The sequence below is a fragment of the Sander lucioperca genome, chromosome 10, assembly GCF_008315115.2.
Source record: "Sander lucioperca isolate FBNREF2018 chromosome 10, SLUC_FBN_1.2, whole genome shotgun sequence".
NCBI lineage: Eukaryota > Metazoa > Chordata > Actinopteri > Perciformes > Percidae > Sander > Sander lucioperca.
The window spans coordinates 18838511-18855481 of NC_050182.1; the positions used below are offsets into that span (position 1 = coordinate 18838511).

Sequence of the window (16971 nt, forward strand, 5' to 3'; positions counted from 1 at the left end):
TGCGTGCATCTGTCTGTCTGTGTATGTGTGTTTCTGTTTGTGTGTGTGTCGGTTTGTGTGTGTCGGTGTGTGTGTGTGTGTGTGTGTGTGTGTGTAGCACGGTGCTGCGGTTCTCGGTGCGGGGCCCCTCTGGGCCGACCCCCGGCTCCAGGCTGGTGGGTGTGCTGAGGAACCAGCTGCTCCGAGAGAAGAGCGACTACCTGCTGTTTAGAGTGCTGAGAGTCGACACCGTCCGTGAGTTCAAACACTGCAGACTTCTAGAAATCATCCAAATATTTAGCCATGACGTTGGAAATCTTTTAGACAACAGTAAGCTACGCTATCTGTACGTCAACACAACTCTTCCCGGCACTCCTCTCTCCAACTCTCACAAAACGTTAATCACCCATTGACATGTGACAATACGCTGGCTCTATACACTCTAAAAGCGTAACTCTCGCCAAAATGCAACCTAGGGTCTTTTTGTGAATGTACCCAAGTCAAACTTTCGTTTAAAAGCATAATTAGCACGGAAGCGCCACTTTTAAGATTGACCGTATTCTCGTTTTTCGGTCAAATGGCCTTTTGAATGGGAGTAATAGGGGCACTACTATGATCGCATCAAAATCACTATTTTTAAAACACTAAGAAGGCTCGACACAACATGAGACTTTGCTCCCAGTATCACCAGGGGCTCTACACATCAACTCAGCATCGAGAACACTGTTTGTGTTCACAGAGTTTACTAAAAAGAAAGGTTTTAACAACTCACTTTAACTGTTGGTTTTTCTGCTCGCCACCATCTTGCCAGTCAAAAATAGTTGATTTCTGAATGCAACGTAACAGGGAGGAGAGTAAAGATGGAAAGCTCCTAAAGCTTAGTTCCATATAAATGCACGGATTATTTGTTGTTTTGTCGTTAGTGAAAAACAATATTGACCTTGTAGTCCTGAAAAAGGAGGACATTTCCTCCTATGAAGTCCGTTCATTCGCATTCGGAGATAGACTCTTTTTGACGCCGAAAACAATCCTAATTATGCTTTTAAACGAAAGTTTGACTCGGATACATTCACAAAAAGACCCTAGGTTGCATTTTGGCGAGAAAGTAAAAGTACTGATTATTTACATGGAGTCTGGTGGGTTTGGTGATGGGGATTTCGGGGCTGTTTCATGTTAAACAAAAAAGGATGTTACTTTATGACAGAAAGGTCTGTCTCTGTAGGGATCCTTTCCATAATGTTGTCAGACACACAACTTCTAGTGAACGCTAACTGATAGTGTGCATTTGTCCTGTAGGATGGCTGCAACAACAAGAACAAACAGATTCATTTTTAAATGGCATCTTACCATCATTTTTCTCTCTGTCCTGTTTTCTTCAGTGTGTTTGCTTCGCTGTTCGGGCCATGGTCAGTGTGATCCAATCACCAAGGAGTGTGCATGCGACCCCTTCTGGACGGAGAACCTGATTCGTCGTTACCTAGGCGACGGAGAGAGCAACTGTGGTAATTACAAGCGCTGATCATTGGCATCAGATTAAAATATCATGACTTATAAATCACAAGTTCATGGAAGAATGTAATAACAGAAAAAACAACATTTCCAAGAAATAATGATCCAGCTCCCGAACCATGATACACAACACTGATTTCTGAGTGGATAACATAAAAGTACTGGTGTCGCCTTTTTCGTCAAAGATATAGCATGAATTTCAGCAGAGGTGTTTGTTTCCAAACAGGATTACTGGCCTGACAGTTATATAATACCATTAAAGTATGGATTTAAATAGCAGAGGTATTTTGTCAATGGTAATGCGATTAGTGATATAAGTTAGCAGCACACTAACTCAACCGAGTCACAGGACAGTGTCTGGGAGTCAATGGACAGTGTACAGGACAGTGTCTGACTGTCCCGGGACAGTCATGGGAGTCACAGGACAGTGTCTGGGAGTCACAGGACAGTGTCTGACTGTCCCGGGACAGTCATGGGAGTCACAGGACAGTGTCTGGGAGTCACAGGACAGTGTCTGGGAGTCACAGGGCAGTGTCTGACGGTCCCGGGACAGTCATGGGAGTCACAGGACAGTGTCTGACTGTCCCGGGACAGTCATGGCAGTCACAGGACAGTGTCTGACTGTCCCGAAACAGTCATGGCAGTCACAGGACAGTGTCTGGGAGTCCCAGGACAGTGTACAGGACAGTGTCTGGGAGTCACAGGACAGTGTCTGACTGTCCCGAAACAGTCATGGGAGTCACAGGACAGTGTCTGACTGTCCCGGAACAGTCATGGGAGTCACAGGACAGTGTCTGACTGTCCCGGGACAGTCATGGCAGTCACAGGACAGTGTCTGACTGTCCCGGAACAGTCATGGCAGTCACAGGACAGTGTCTGGGAGTCCCAGGACAGTGTACAGGACAGTGTCTGGGAGTCACAGGACAGTGTCTGACTGTCCCGGAACAGTCAGACACTGTCCTGTGACTCAGGACACTCAGGACACTACTAACAGGACAGGACAGTTTTTGCTGCCACTGCGAGTCTGAGTGAGATGGAGAAGGACTGCTCTCTTTGTCCGGTCAGCTTGGAGACGGCGTTACCTTGCCGTCTGCTTAGACGCTTACAGCATCTTAATATGATATAGTGTATTTAGTTTGCTATCTAGTGTCTGCAAAAAATTTTATTGAGTTTCCTCTTAGCGAAATGCTCTGAGTGAATTTAACCTGGGCTTTTATTGTGAAAGGTAGACACGGAAGAAGTGAAGCCAGTGTTGCAGGCTACGCTTTTTGTCCCCCTCAAGCTTTATTGTGCGGTCGTTTAGTTTTATTCACAGGTTATTAATATCCAATATCCAATGTTGTCCAAGCAGCTCCAAATTTAAAACCCCAAGTTCATCGGGTACCCAGGAAGCCAAGTGTGAAGTAGATCGGATGAACGGTTTATGAGATATTTGACAGACACACACACACGGTCCTAGCTTGTAGTTAGATGCATCAGGTTTTATGTAACCGTGGTGATTTGTTCCTCCTGTCAGAGTGGAGGGTGCTGTATGTCATCCTGACCAGCTTCATGCTCGTGGTCTTCATCCTGTCCGTCAGCTGGACCGTCATCTGCTGCTGCAAGAGGTGAACGCACGTCGACACACGATACTGATTCCAGATGTTTTGACTTGTTCAAACCGGTTGTTGTCCTGATGGCGTCGCAGTGTCACTGTGTGTCTGAACGGCCCGTTTGTGTCACCTGTGTTCAGGAGGAGACAGAACAAAGTGAGGAAGAAAACCAAATACACCATCCTGGACAACATGGACGAACAGGAGCGGGTGGAGCTCAGACCCAAATTCAGTGAGTCACTTTGATTATTCAGAGCGTCTTCCATCCTGACTGTACGGCGGCCCTGGCAGCTCAACGCAATGCAAAGACAGACAACGTGACCAAGTACAGAAACATGCTGCAAGTAGGGTTGGGCATCGTTTGGATTTTTACGATTCCGATGCCGAACCGGTACTTTTAAAACGATTCCGATTCCTAAACAGATTCTTGAAAAACTGAAAAATGACATCAAAGATGTAATATGTTTACTAGCGATCACGTGCAGTGAGTGGTTAATATGCTTTTACGTCTGTTTTGGTGAGCCCAGAGGGAAAATATGGCATTTTAAAAGTAGTCCACATTTACGGTAGCTAGCTAACGAGAAAGTGTGATATTTTTACGTCCGTTTCGGAGCAACAGAGGGAAAATATTTCAGTCGACACATTAAGTGGAACCGAAATGAGGAACCGAAATTTGCGTTCTAATCCGGTCCGATTCCTACCGGTTGCGTAAGAACCGGGTGTCGGTACCCAACCCTAGCTGCAAGCAAAGATTCTCTATAACTAAAGATAGCGCCAAATGGTATGAATCGCTACGCACTTCCTGTCTCCTAAATAGACGTGGCCTCGTTTAAAAGTGTAGTGAACGTTCTGTGTTTCATAATTTTAGTTTATTTTATGTTTTGAAGGAAATCAAACATAGCGGCCAAACAGTCAAATTGTAACTTCCGTGTATGTCACGTAATGCCCTCTCTCCCCAAAAAACATTTCCTGTAGACTTACATGGAGAAAGATACGCCTGTAAATCATATAAAGACATATTTTTGAGCATCACAACTCCTGCAAAATGACTTGTTGTTCTATCAGAATTTGATCCATCCGGTCCGATAACATTTGGAAAGTCTAGAAGAGCCAGGTGATCATTTAACCCCCCATTCAAGTTGGCGGAGCGTTAAAAAGGAAGCAGCCGGCTCGGCCGGCGGAGCTTTCTAGTGAGTCTGCTCTATGGCTTCACGTGCCACTGAGAAACTACTAGGAATGAACCAAGCTCCGCCTCCAACGCTGTATCCAGCGTCACGGGGGTGCGTTGAATACCCTGTTGTGCGCGCAAGCGCTCTGCCTTATTACCACGAGTTTACAGACATGTCTCTGCTGATTGGGTATCACCTGGGACCAGGGCTGTAGTCAAATCCACCTTTGTTGAGTCCAAGACCAGGACTAGTCGAAACCGAGTCAAGACCAGGTCCAAAGAGGTTCAAGTCCAAGTTAAGACAGAGTCCAAATGAGAGACCATCAATACTGAGACAGAAAAAAAAGAATCCTCTTCAAAGACCACTGACTTACCTGTTCATAATTTATGTGATGTGAGAGAGAGTATATCTTCTATTAAGACATTATTTGTAATAATCAGAAAGCAAGTGCAATAAAACACTATAGGATATTACTTGCACTGAAGAATCCAGAGTACAAAGTGCTCGCTGACATTGTGTCTGTGGCCAAAATGAAAATGATTATAGCCAGATGATTGAGGTATGTGATGCAGCCAGGTGCGTACCAGGCGATCAATCTCGATGCCTGTCCTAGATGGATTTTGAATTAAACTAATACCTGTTTTCTGAACAAGCGCGCTTCATCAATGGATTTATTTTGAAGGAGGAAGGTACTTTAGAACAAAAGCATATAGTGCTGGACTCGGTCGAGACCAACTAGAATATTTGACAAGTCCAATGGCCGAGTCCGAGACAAGTCCAAATACCAACAAGTCCAAGACGAGTCCGAGACAACAGAAAAGCGCCTCAAGTACTACAGCCCTGCCTGGGACACAGCCAATATACGAGAGGCATACCCACCAAACGAGACAAAACATATCTCAAAGCTGTTGCACACCGTTTCACAGTTTCCGAGGAAACCGTAGCAGAACGGTGCACACAGTCTTGAGATTTAACGTGCCCCAGGTCTGTGGAGTAACTTGAGTAACCTGTCATGATTTCTGCAGAGACATTGCAGTTGAGTTTTTCCAAAAGGTATTTTTTGGCACTTTCAATTCAATTCAATTCAATTTTATTTATAGTATCAAATCATAACAAGAGTTATCTCGAGACACTTTACAGATAGAGTAGGTCTAGACCAAACTCTGTAGTTTACGAAGCCCCAACTATTACAGTGGTTGCCTCAAGAGCAAGCATTAGCAGTAGCTATTGCGACAGTGGCGAGGAAAAACTCCCTTTTTTGTTAGGAAGAAACCTCGGACAGACCCAGACTCTTGGTAGGCGGTGTCTGACGGCACCAGTTGGGGGTGTGGTGAATGGTGGCAATAATAGTCATAATAAAGATAGTGAAACAGTGATCACAATGGTAGTCGTAGTAGTTCATGTCATAGTAGGGCACAGCAGGGCGTTACGGGGTGTAGTGTGGCACAGCAGCCTGGGTGGACGCGGTTGGACGCGGCAGGACGCAGTCGGACACTGCGGGGAATCGCAGAGCGTAGCAGGGTGTAGTAAGTCCATAGCGTCAGCTGCACCCAGGACCCCGGTGTAGGTGCCACCCAATTCCAAGGCGATGTTCTGGGTGAAGAAGAAGCAAAGGGACTCCGGGGAGAAAACTCCCCAGAGCTAGGTTAGTAACAGGCATTTCTGGGACTAAGATGCACACAAAAGGAGACAAGTGAAAAGAGAGAAGAGGAAGCAGCTCATTGTGTCCTTGGAAGGAGCTTCCCACAGCAGTCTAGAGTTATAGCATAACTAAGAGAGGCAGGCTAAAGAGAGGGGCCCTGGACCGGGCTCATACTCTCCCCTGCCGGAACGGGCATGTACTTCCTGCCTCCCTCTACTCTACTCTACTATGCTGCAACTCCTCACTCCCTAACTATAAGCTTTATCAAAGATGATGGTTTTCAGTTTATTCTTAAATGTGGCGACGGTGTCAGCCCCCCGAACCCAAGTTGGGAGCTGGTTCCACAGGAGTGGAGCCTGATAGCTGAAGGCTCTGGCTCCCATTCTACTTTTAGAGACTCTAGGAACCACAAGTAGCTCTGAGTTCTGGGAGCGCAGTGCTCTAGTGGGACAATAAGGTACTAAGAGCTCTTCTATGTATGATGGTGCTTGACCATTTAGAGCTTTGTAGGTCAGGAGAAGGATTTTAAATTCAATCCTGGATTTTACAGGAAGCCAATGGAGAGAAGCTAATACAGGAGAAATGTGATCTCTTTTGTTAGTTCTTGTCAGAACACGTGCTGCAGCATTCTGGATCAGCTGGAGGGTCTTGAGGGACTTATTTGAGCAGCCTGATAGTAAAGAATTACAGTAGTCCAGCCGGGAAGTAACGAATGCATGGACTAGTTTTTCAGCATCGTTTTGCGAGAGGATGTTCCTGATTTTGGCAATGTTATGAAGATGGAAAAAGGCTGTTCTTGAGGTTTGTTTTAAGTGGGCGTTAAAGGATAGATCCTGGTCAAAAATGATTCCTAGATTTCTGACAGTAGTGCTGGAGGCCAGGGCAATACCATCTAGGGTAGCTATATCTTTAGATAATGAAGTTCGGTGGTGCTTGGGTCCCAGCACAATAACTTCCATTTTGTTTGAGTTTAACATCAGAAAATTGTGGGTCATCCAGGATTTTATATCTTTAATGCACACTTGAAGTTTAGCTAACTGACCGCTTTCGTCTGGCTTAATTGACAGATATAATTGGGTGTCGTCTGCGTAACAGTGAAAGTTAAGAGTGTTTCCTAATAATATTGCCTAGAGGAAGCATATATAAAGAGAATAGAATTGGTCCAAGCACTGAGCCTTGAGGAACGCCATGGCTAACTTTAGCGTATTTGGATGGTTTATCGTTAATATTAACAAATTGGGATCGCTCAGAGAAGTAGGACTTAAACCAGCTTAGTGCGATTCCTTTAATGCCAACTAAATGTTCCAGTCTCTGTAAGAGGATGGTATGGTCAATAGTGTCGAATGCAGCACTAAGATCTAAGACAAGTACGGAGACAAGTCCTTTGTCAGCAGCAGTTAGAAGGTCGTTAGTGATTTTCACCAGTGCCGTCTCTGTGCTATGATGCATTCTAAATCCTGACTGAAAGTCTTCAAATAGACTATTTCTATGCAGAAAGTCACACAATTGATTAGCGACTACCTTCTCAAGGATTTTGGAGAGAAACGGGAGGTTAGATATAGGTCTATAGTTGGCTAAGACCTCAGGGTCGAGGGTGGGTTTTTTCAGAATAGGTTTTATCACAGCTACTTTAAAAGACTGCGGTACGTGACCCGTTAATAAGGACATATTGATCGTATCTAGTAATGTGGTATTGACCACGGGTAGTGCTTCTTTAAGTAGCCTCGTTGGAATGGGGTCTAAGAGACAGGTAGTTGGCTTAGCTGAAGAGACCTTTAGCATTAATTGTTGGAGGTCTAAAGGATAAAAGCCGTCTAAATATGTATCAGGTCTTATCGTTCTCTCTAGCCCTCCTGCGCCCAATGGTGAGCCGTTAGAAGCTGTGGGCAGAAGGTGATGAATTTTTTCTCTAATTGTTATAATTTTATCATTAAAAAAGGTCATGAAGTCATCACTGCTCAGAGCTATAGGAATAGATGGCTCAACAGAGCTATGACTCTTTGTCAGCCTGGCTACAGTGCTGAAAAGAAACCTTGGGTTGTTCTTATTTTCTTCTATTAGTATTGAGTAATAGTCTGATCTGGCATTTCTGAGGGCCCTCCTATAATTTTTTAGACTATCTTGCCAATCCACACGAGATTCTTCCAGTTTGGTGGAACGCCATTTATTTTCAAGTTTTCGTGAGATTTGTTTTAATTTGCGAGTTTGGGAGTTATACCAAGGTGCTAGTTTCCTTTGCTTCATCGTCTTCTTTTTGAGAGGAGCAACTGAGTCTAAAGTAGTCCGTAGGCAGGCCGTAGCAGCGTCTACAAAGTTATCAAGTTGGGAGGGACTAAAGTTAACATAACGGTCCTCTGTTATATTAAGGCATGACATTGAGTTAAGTGCTGTTGGAATATCTTCCTTAAATTTAGCTATAGCACTGTCAGATAAGCATCTAGTGTAGAAACTTTTATTTAATTTCGTATAGTCTGGCAGTAGGAATTCGAAAGTGATTAAAAAATGGTCTGATAATAAAGGATTCTGCGGAAATACTATTAAATCGTCAATTTTGATGCCATATTCTAGCACAAGGTCGAGGGTGTGGTTAAAACAGTGCGTGGCCTCATGCACCCTCTGACTGAAACCAATTGAATCTAGCAGTGAATTGAAAGCAGTACTAAGGCTATTGCTGTCAACGTCCACATGGATATTAAAATCACCTACAATAAGTACTTTGTCTGATTGAAGGACTACGCATGATAAAAACTCTGAGAATTCAGATAAAAACTCAGAATATGGACCTGGTGCTCGGTAAACAACAACGAATATAATTGGCTGTACTGTTTTCCATCTTGGATGTTGAAGATTAAGAACAAGGCTTTCAAACGAGTTATAATTTAGTTTAGGTTTAGGATTAATTAACAGGCTCGAGTCAAATATGGCTGCAACTCCCCCTCCTCGGCCTGAGCCTCGTGGAATTTGGGTATTATTATGACTGTGAGGAGTGGCTTCGTTTAAACTAACATATTCGTCATGGCCCAGCCAGGTTTCGGTGAGGCAGAATAAATCAATGTGGTTATCTGATATCAATTCGTTTACCAATAATGCTTTCGATGACAGAGATCTAATATTTAATAGTCCACATTTGATTTTCCTATTCTGTTCTATCGTTGCAGTGGTTGTTTTAATTCCAATTAGGTTGTTTAGTATAGCACCTCTTTTGTTAGCGTTTGGTTTAAACGGTCTCAGTCGGGGGACAGACACGGTGGTTATGGGATTATGAATGGGTGATTGCTCTGAAGGGAGCACAGAGGGGCGTGTAGCGCTGTATCTCTGATTATTGACTTTGGGAGAGTGTGTCTGGTCAGTGTGCTTGTGGGAGTGTTTACGGGATGTAAACAGTCAATCAGAGGGTCTGGGTATGCAGGGCGTGGTGCAAATTTCCACGTAGCATCTGGCTTCCGCGTGTATTGGGATGAATCCCATCCCTGCTGAACAGGGAGCCACGTTCCCAAAACAGATTGAAGTTGTCAATAAAACCTATCTGTGAATGCTGCATGTGAGCTGGAGCCAGGTGTTAAGGGAGAGTAGTCTACTAAAGAGGCATGATCCGCGACCTAGAGATGGAAGTGGGCCCGAAATAAAAACCGACTTCCCAGTGCTTTTTAAAGCCTCAATGACAGTGGTAAAGTCTCGCCTTGTGCGCTCACACTCCTGAATCCGAGTGGACATGTCGTTATGTCCACAATGGACCACGATGCGTTTGATAGGTCGGAAATGAGGGTATCAGGTCCATAACTTTAGCCAGGATGTCTGCAACTTTGGCTCCGGGAAAACAGTGTGTGACAGCATTATGAAACCGTAGGTCTCTAGTGATGGAGTCTCCAATAATTACTGTGGTTAGGGGGAAGAGCGGACGAGGAGTGGGGGGGGTGTGGATAGCCGGTGACGGGAGCAAAACAGTCAGTGTCGGTTTCAGATGGGCAGGGAAAAGAAGAGGAAGATTGCTTACCGTTCGGTTGTGGGGATTGTTTTTGAGGAACGGTGTCATTTGGCCGATCCAGGCAGTGTAGGCCACCGGACCGTCTGACTACCGCATCCCTCAGAAGCTTTCGCCGCGCGGTAGCAATCGTCTTCCGTGACGACGGCTGGTCAGTCTGCTTTGAAGCGGGGCGAGCCCGGTGAGCCGCATTGGCCGCCACCGGCTCCGACTCCGACAAGGCATTGAAGCGGTTGGAGAGGCTGAGGGCAGGAGGCGATGGAGCCCTACCCGAGGCTCTCTTTCGGCCGCAAACCACCTCAGTCCAGGGTGGCTTGATAACCGGTGTCGAGCAGGACGATGGGCGTGGGCAGGCAGCTGGGTCCCATGGCGCGGTATCCTGGAAGGCCGCCGAGAGAGATGAGATCCGGAGCGACTGATTATGAGCCACGTCCAAGCAGGCGGTTAACAAAGCATCTTTGGTTTTTAAGTCCTCGGAAAGCCGACGAACATCTTCCCTGAGGTCAGCAATTTCTTTGTTTGTATTATTAAACAACGAGGAAATCCTGAGGGGGAGTGGGGACTCGCCAGGTGTAGAGGTTGCCATGAAGCTAGCGTTAGTTTAGCCGGTAGGCCTAGTCTTGATAAATTAGCGTGAGGCTAATACTTACTTACACGTAAAAATGTATCTTTGGTTTTAAAAACACTTTATTAGTATAATAAAAACTAGGCGATCCTTGACTTTAAGCTCCACATCTAATCTAATAAATATATTTTCAGTTTAGTACCTAAACTGATTAATAGCACAACAGAGTAGAGGTAAATATGGATTTTGGAATTTGATGTGAACTGTCCCTCTAAGAATCAAACACCTTACCTCTCTGCAGGTATCAAACACCGCAGCACAGAGCACAACTCCAGCCTGATGATGTCAGAGTCGGAGCTGGACAGCGACCAGGACACCATCTTCAGCCGGGACCGACCCGTCCGCAGCAGGAACCGGACCAGTGGCCAGGCCGCCCGCAACGGCAACGCCTTCGGCTGACGGGGGACTGCCGACCTCCCGGTGACGCAGGCGGGTCTCCTCTGGGACGTTTGCACTCTGGCAGCCTCAAGTGGTAGCGAAAGTTTTCACTTGAAGGACTTCATTACCCAGAAATCCTGTTTCTGTGAGAGTCAGTAAGATGAACCAGCGTCCCATTTCAGGCTCAAACTCCTTCAAAACGACTTAAGGCCCAAAAGGACAGACCTGCGACTCCTCACGCAGGATTATATGGGTTCAGACATCCACATTTGGATAAAAAAAAAAAATAGCAAGATATTTGGACGATTCTTTACAATAAGACAACCTTGAAGACCTGCGTTGGCATATTCACTTCTGAAATGCAGACTTTTAAGGTAGAGATTTTAAGAAGAAGCAGACATTTTTAGAACTTGTCTTTCCCCAGAGCCACATGAGAAGATGGATAGTTTCAACTGTGCGTCTAGGACGAGGTTAGCCTAGCTTAGCACAAAGACTGGAAGCAGTGCACTGCTTGCCTAGTTCCAAAAAAATGGGAAAAATTCCAACAACTGCAAAGTCTGTTTACATGTTGTATCTTGTTAACAAGCTAGTCACCGATCTAGGGCAGCAGCTAACGATTATTTTCATCATTGATTAATCTGTGGATGATTTCCTGGATGAATAGATCAGTAGTTTGGTCTCTAAAATGTCAGAAAATGGTGAAAAATGTGGATCAGTGTTTCCCAAAAAGCCCAAGATGATGTTCTCAAATGTCTCCTTTTGTCCCCAATTCAAAGATATTGAGTTTCCTGTCCCAGAGGAGAAGAAACTAGAACATATTCACATTAAACAAGCTGACATCACACAAGTTTAACTTTTTTCCCAATCAACGGTTAACAAAGTAGTTGCCGATTAATTTAATAGTTGACAACTAATCGATTCATCTTTGCAGCTCTAGACCTATCCATCCAAGAGTTAGCAAAGTTCAGCAGACTTACCGGCAATTTCCACTGGATGCGGAACGTCTCCGGAACGTCGACGGAGTCATTAGGTTTCCATTAAAGTCAGTGTGTGTATTTCCACTGACTGCAGAACATCTGCGTCCCGACTCCGTCCCAGCTCCGTCAGTCCGCAGCCCTCTGGAGCAGATACGCAGAGCTTCTATTTCTGACGGACGACGGAGAGCTCCGCAGCAAATCAGCACAATTCAGATAGTGCGAGACAGGAAGTCAAGCACAGAAACAAAATAAAACATCCGGTTACTTTTCAAAATACAATCCAGCGTGCTCACGGCAGGTCATATTTCCCTGCACTACACCTTGAAAACACAGCTCAGAGTAGTTTCCCCTCTACTCCTCTGGATGGAAACTAACTGTTGTTGGTTTTGTGGTTCTGTTTATAGAAACTACATCCTGTTATATCGCGCGAACATACGTGAACTCCGAGATCTCGTGGTCGGCTGGCCGCAGCCGTTACGCAACAAATCCGGACCTGGTGGGTATTGACGGACGGCGGAGCACGCAGCCGTTCCGCAGCGGAGCCGGTCCGCAGACGTTCTGCACCCTGTGGAAATCCACGGTAAAGCTAACCCTAAGCTAATAAAATAACTGGCCCCTTATTGCTTTATCTCAAACTTAACAAAACTGTTGGGTTCGACACAGCTTTCCTCAACTTAACATTCGTTTAAATGTCATTCCCTAAAGAAAGTCTGCGATGTGTTTAGCCTAGCTTAGCACAAAGACTGGAAGCAGGAGGAACCCGCTAAGCTAGCGCGTCAAAACAGAAAACAATCACCTTCCAACAACTCCAAATCTGTCATGTTAGGGGCTTTAAATTGACACCCAAACATTTTAAAGTTACTACCCATTTTGGCCGGTGATGAATGAAGCAAACAACTCTGCGTCTGCTTGAATCAGCCGGCTGCACAACTGTTGCCAGATTGGTCTGTTTTCAGCCAAGAAATTTTGGCAGTTTTGTGTGTCTTTGGCTTGGAAACATAATATTGATCTGGCAACACCGCTTGTAGTACTAATCCTACATTTCCCATGAACACTTTGTTGTGACGTGTCGTACAACCTTAGGCTACGTGCCTAGCGTGTGTGGTATTGATTACGAGAAGATGAACAGAACAGCGCCAGACAAACCAGAGGAGCTTAAATTAAAGTTAGTTAAAGGTCCAGTGTGTGTCATTTTTAGTTGCCCCTTCACAACTTGTCCTTTTTCATGAATATTTACCACCACCATCAATTCCAAGTATTCATATTGGCTTGAAATTTTGCATTTGCATGAACTGGGGTAGACGCTCCATATTCATGCTCCATCTTGAAATCCGTTAGCCGGTAAGGGACATACAGGACATACTGGACATACTGCTCCACCTTTCACGTTTTTGCTCACTGGTGCTGCTAATGCTGCTAATGGGTATCGTAGCTTCCCGGCCCCGGCAAGTTTGAAGAAGGAAACATGGAGGACCACACGTATTCAAAATTCAAATTTCAGCAACAGTCTTCTTCTTCTTCGCCCAGAAAAAGAAAAGGATATTGAAAAGAGCAAGAGACCGGCTTTTTGAAGCGTGAAGGCTACCGTAGCTGTAATACATACTTTGAACTGTGTGGCGCGAGAGAGTTGATTGTGATATATGATCTCAACGCTAGATGGGAGAAATTCCTACACATTGGACCTTAAAGAAAAAAACTAGTCTATATCCACAACGTTCCACTTCCGGGATTGCTCTGGTGCCGCCGGAAATTCCGCCGGATGTCACTTTTTCCGGCCGGATGTCCGTCCTCTTCCTCTTTCTTTGTGTTGGCGTTCTAACCTCCGGCTGATTTGTGAGGACTATGGTTAACTGCTCCTCAGATCTCTGCAGGGTAAATCCAGACAGCTAGCTAGACTATCTGTCCAATCTGAGTTTTCTGTTGCACGACTAAAACTACTTTAGAACGTACATGTTCCACCTTCCTTCCTGAGACTATTTAGCAGAGGCACCGTGGCTCCGTCCGGAGCTTAGCACCGCCCAAGACGATTGTGATTGGTTTAAAGAAATGCCAATAACCCAGAGCACGTTTTTCTCCCTTCCAGGAATGCTGTGTGGACTAGTCAGACCCTCCTCTGCAGCGCTGTGGAGGAAGGTCTGGCAAAGCGAGACTAGGAAAAAACAAACGTGGCTAGTGGCAAATCTGATTGGCGGGTAACTTAAAAAACCTAGTAGCCATGTTGGCTGGTGATCACGTTTATGTCCTTCAATGCTTTTCTAAAAACATTGTTAGCACCAAAACATGTTATGTAGACAAAGTAGTACCTTTCAACCATTAAAATGTTTGGGTAAAATCTTCAGTATCAATGCTCCTGTAGTTACGTGCCATAAAAAGAAATCATCACAACATGTAATATTACAATTTCCTCTTTAATTTTCCATTAATATCTATAGTCAGAAATACAAAATGTTTCCCCTCTTTTTACATGAACTATGATGACAACATGATCACAGTTAAGACAATTTTCACTTCATACTAGAACACTAAGAAATAAAAGTCCGTTTTATGGCACTTACAACATTGGCGACCATGATTTTACTTCCTGTGGTTAACATCTGTCAGGTTTAAAACAAAACCTGCCCAACAACATCAATCTACACAGAAACAAGGTATTTATTAAACTACCGTACCACAATAATTACTTACATCTTCTAATGGCATTTATCTCCGTAAAGAAATATGCTTCCAAAAAAGATTAGTGCATGCACGTCCTAACATTCACATCACGCCGCATGTTCAACATTTTATATTCATTTATGTATTTATGAACATGTTTTAGCAACACAGATGTTTAAAGCCTGGTTCAGACCATAGATTCTCAGCAAAATTAAATAATTTTGGATCGTTGCAGGAAAAGTTTCAGCAGTCTGAAGCGGCCAGTCTCCATCTCACTATCACTATCCTCATTCATATTTTAAGACGCTACAAATGATATATCCAGCTACCAAAAAGCCTGAAAGTCTGAAGTTAGAACTGAAGTAAAGAGTCGTTGCTATGCAGATGATACACCGTCTTGTCTTATTAAAAGTTGCAGCTTTCAGAACGCTGCAGACCGGAGCGTTGCGAGTAGCTGCAAGTTTCAACAATCTTTGGTCTGAACTGGGCTTTACAGATATTATTGAAATGTGTTCAAGGACTTCAGAAACTTGCAAATGTTCCAAACACAAGATAAATACGCTGACACATTTTTGTATAAATAGCCGAATTCTGATGCTTGGAATTATTTTTAGACCCACTTTGAAAGCATATAGAAGTATTTTAATCATAAAAAAATACAGATTTTTACATGAACAGGCTTCTACAGGACGTCAACATCGGGATGTTCAATACAATGATTGTACAAAAATCTAGCAAAAAGGTTTTGTGCATTATTTATTTCATCACAGTTAATCTCCCTTTTCTGCCTTAATCAAGTGTCTGGCAGCGGCTTTGCAGCTTCTTTTTTCTGTTTTTCAGAAGGGATGTTTATTAGCAAACTGCATTATTTTGTGGCATGAAAAAGAAGATGCTTTTTCAGAGTTCATGCTAACATTAGCATCGTCTGTCCTGGTCTATTGGATTTGGGGAAGTTTAACAGTCATGTTAAAAATCTTCTCTTGTAAAAAATTAACAAAGAAATGTTTGTAAATGTGAACAATAAAGCATTAAGCTGACCTTTGTGGTGCTTGTTTTATGTTTCTATAGGAAACATCTGAACAGTGGAAAGTTATCTGGTACATTATATCACGGGCTTTAAAGGTGCCACAAGCGATGTCACGCGTTTTTTAGGCTACAACATGTTTTGTCACATACAGCAAACATCTCCTCACTATCCGCGAGCTGCCGGTCCCCTGAACACACTGTAAAAAAACGCCGTCTCTGTAGACAGCCCAGGCTCCACACACGGCAACAAAAACAAAGTGGTCCAATCTGGACCATGCAAACATACACAAACCGTGTTCCAGTGTTCAGCCAATAACAGGGGGGGGGGGGGAATGAGGAGGAGGGAGGAGCGAGACATTTTAAAGTTACTAGCCAACTGGCCAGTGATGAATGAAGCAAATAACTCTGCAGGCCCTATTTTAACGATCTAAGCTCACGGCGTGAAGCACATGGCGCAGGTGTGTTTAGGGCGTGTCCAAATCCTCTTTTGTTAGTTTGACGGCGGAAAAAAGGCTCCGTGCGCCGGACACATGGTTCTAAAGGGTTGTCCTTAGTGTCTTCATTAATCAGAGGGGTGTTTTGGGCGTAACATGCAATAAACCAATCAGAGATCATCTCCCATTCCCTTTAAAAGCCAGGCGCGTTTGGACCTTGGAGCATTGCTGTTATGATGGAGGATTAGCACCGTAATATTTGTATTTGTAATCTTCTGCATGTGTGTGTGCTGCTGTGTGTCCCTGTGTGTGTAACAAGCATAGTGTGTGCGCGCTGTGCACGAGCCTAGGAGCATTTTACTAATTTGCTGTTAAAATAACTTTAAAGTCAATAACAATGCTGTTATTGACTTTAGACCAGGTTTTTGTTGGTCAATGGGCGCGATCACTTCCCGCTGCCTCAAGATTGCAATACTCCCAGAGTGCACCTGAACACACCTCCCTGTAAGACCAACACGCCCATGGGTGCACAGATGGGCGCAGCTGCATTTGCTATTTAAACGACGTGGGCGCTGGACGAGTAACTGACAACTGCGTCGGTCTTAAACTAGCAAAGACACTTGCGTTGGGCTTTGTGCTGCGCTGGGTGTAAGATAGGACCCTGCGTCTGCTTTTACCCTTATGGTCCATCAAACATAACACTGATATCTACCAAAAATAAACACACAACAAGACGTTAGGGCCGCAACTAACGATAGCATAGGCTATCGTTATCGATTAACGTTATGAGAGGTCTTCAAATGTCTCGTTTTTGTCCGACCAACAACCAAATATATTCAGTTTGCAGAGAACAAAATAACATCTCACATTGAGAACAAACACGTTGTTGCTCGGAAAACAAAAGAAATTTAATAGTAAAAATTAACTTTGTAAAGTTACGAGCCATTTTGGCCGGTGATGAATGAAGCAAATAACTGTTTGAATAGAGTTCATTACCCTTAGA

At 44.3% G+C, this 16971-nt stretch overlaps 1 protein-coding gene across 2 annotated transcripts in view; it reads left to right on the forward strand.

The window, feature by feature from the left end:
- The window catches only part of kiaa0319 (KIAA0319 ortholog), a 25706-nt gene extending 14173 nt beyond the window's left edge, over positions 1-11533 (forward strand). For both annotated transcript variants that reach the window (XM_031301439.2, XM_031301440.2), the window contains exons 12-16: positions 98-234; positions 1359-1481; positions 3005-3095; positions 3221-3312; positions 10740-11533. In XM_031301439.2, the coding sequence (XP_031157299.1) occupies positions 98-234; positions 1359-1481; positions 3005-3095; positions 3221-3312; positions 10740-10897 (601 nt within the window). In that variant the 3' untranslated portion in view covers positions 10898-11533. The remainder of the gene's footprint in view (positions 1-97; positions 235-1358; positions 1482-3004; positions 3096-3220; positions 3313-10739) is intronic.
- Positions 11534-16971: the final 5438 nt, after the last annotated feature.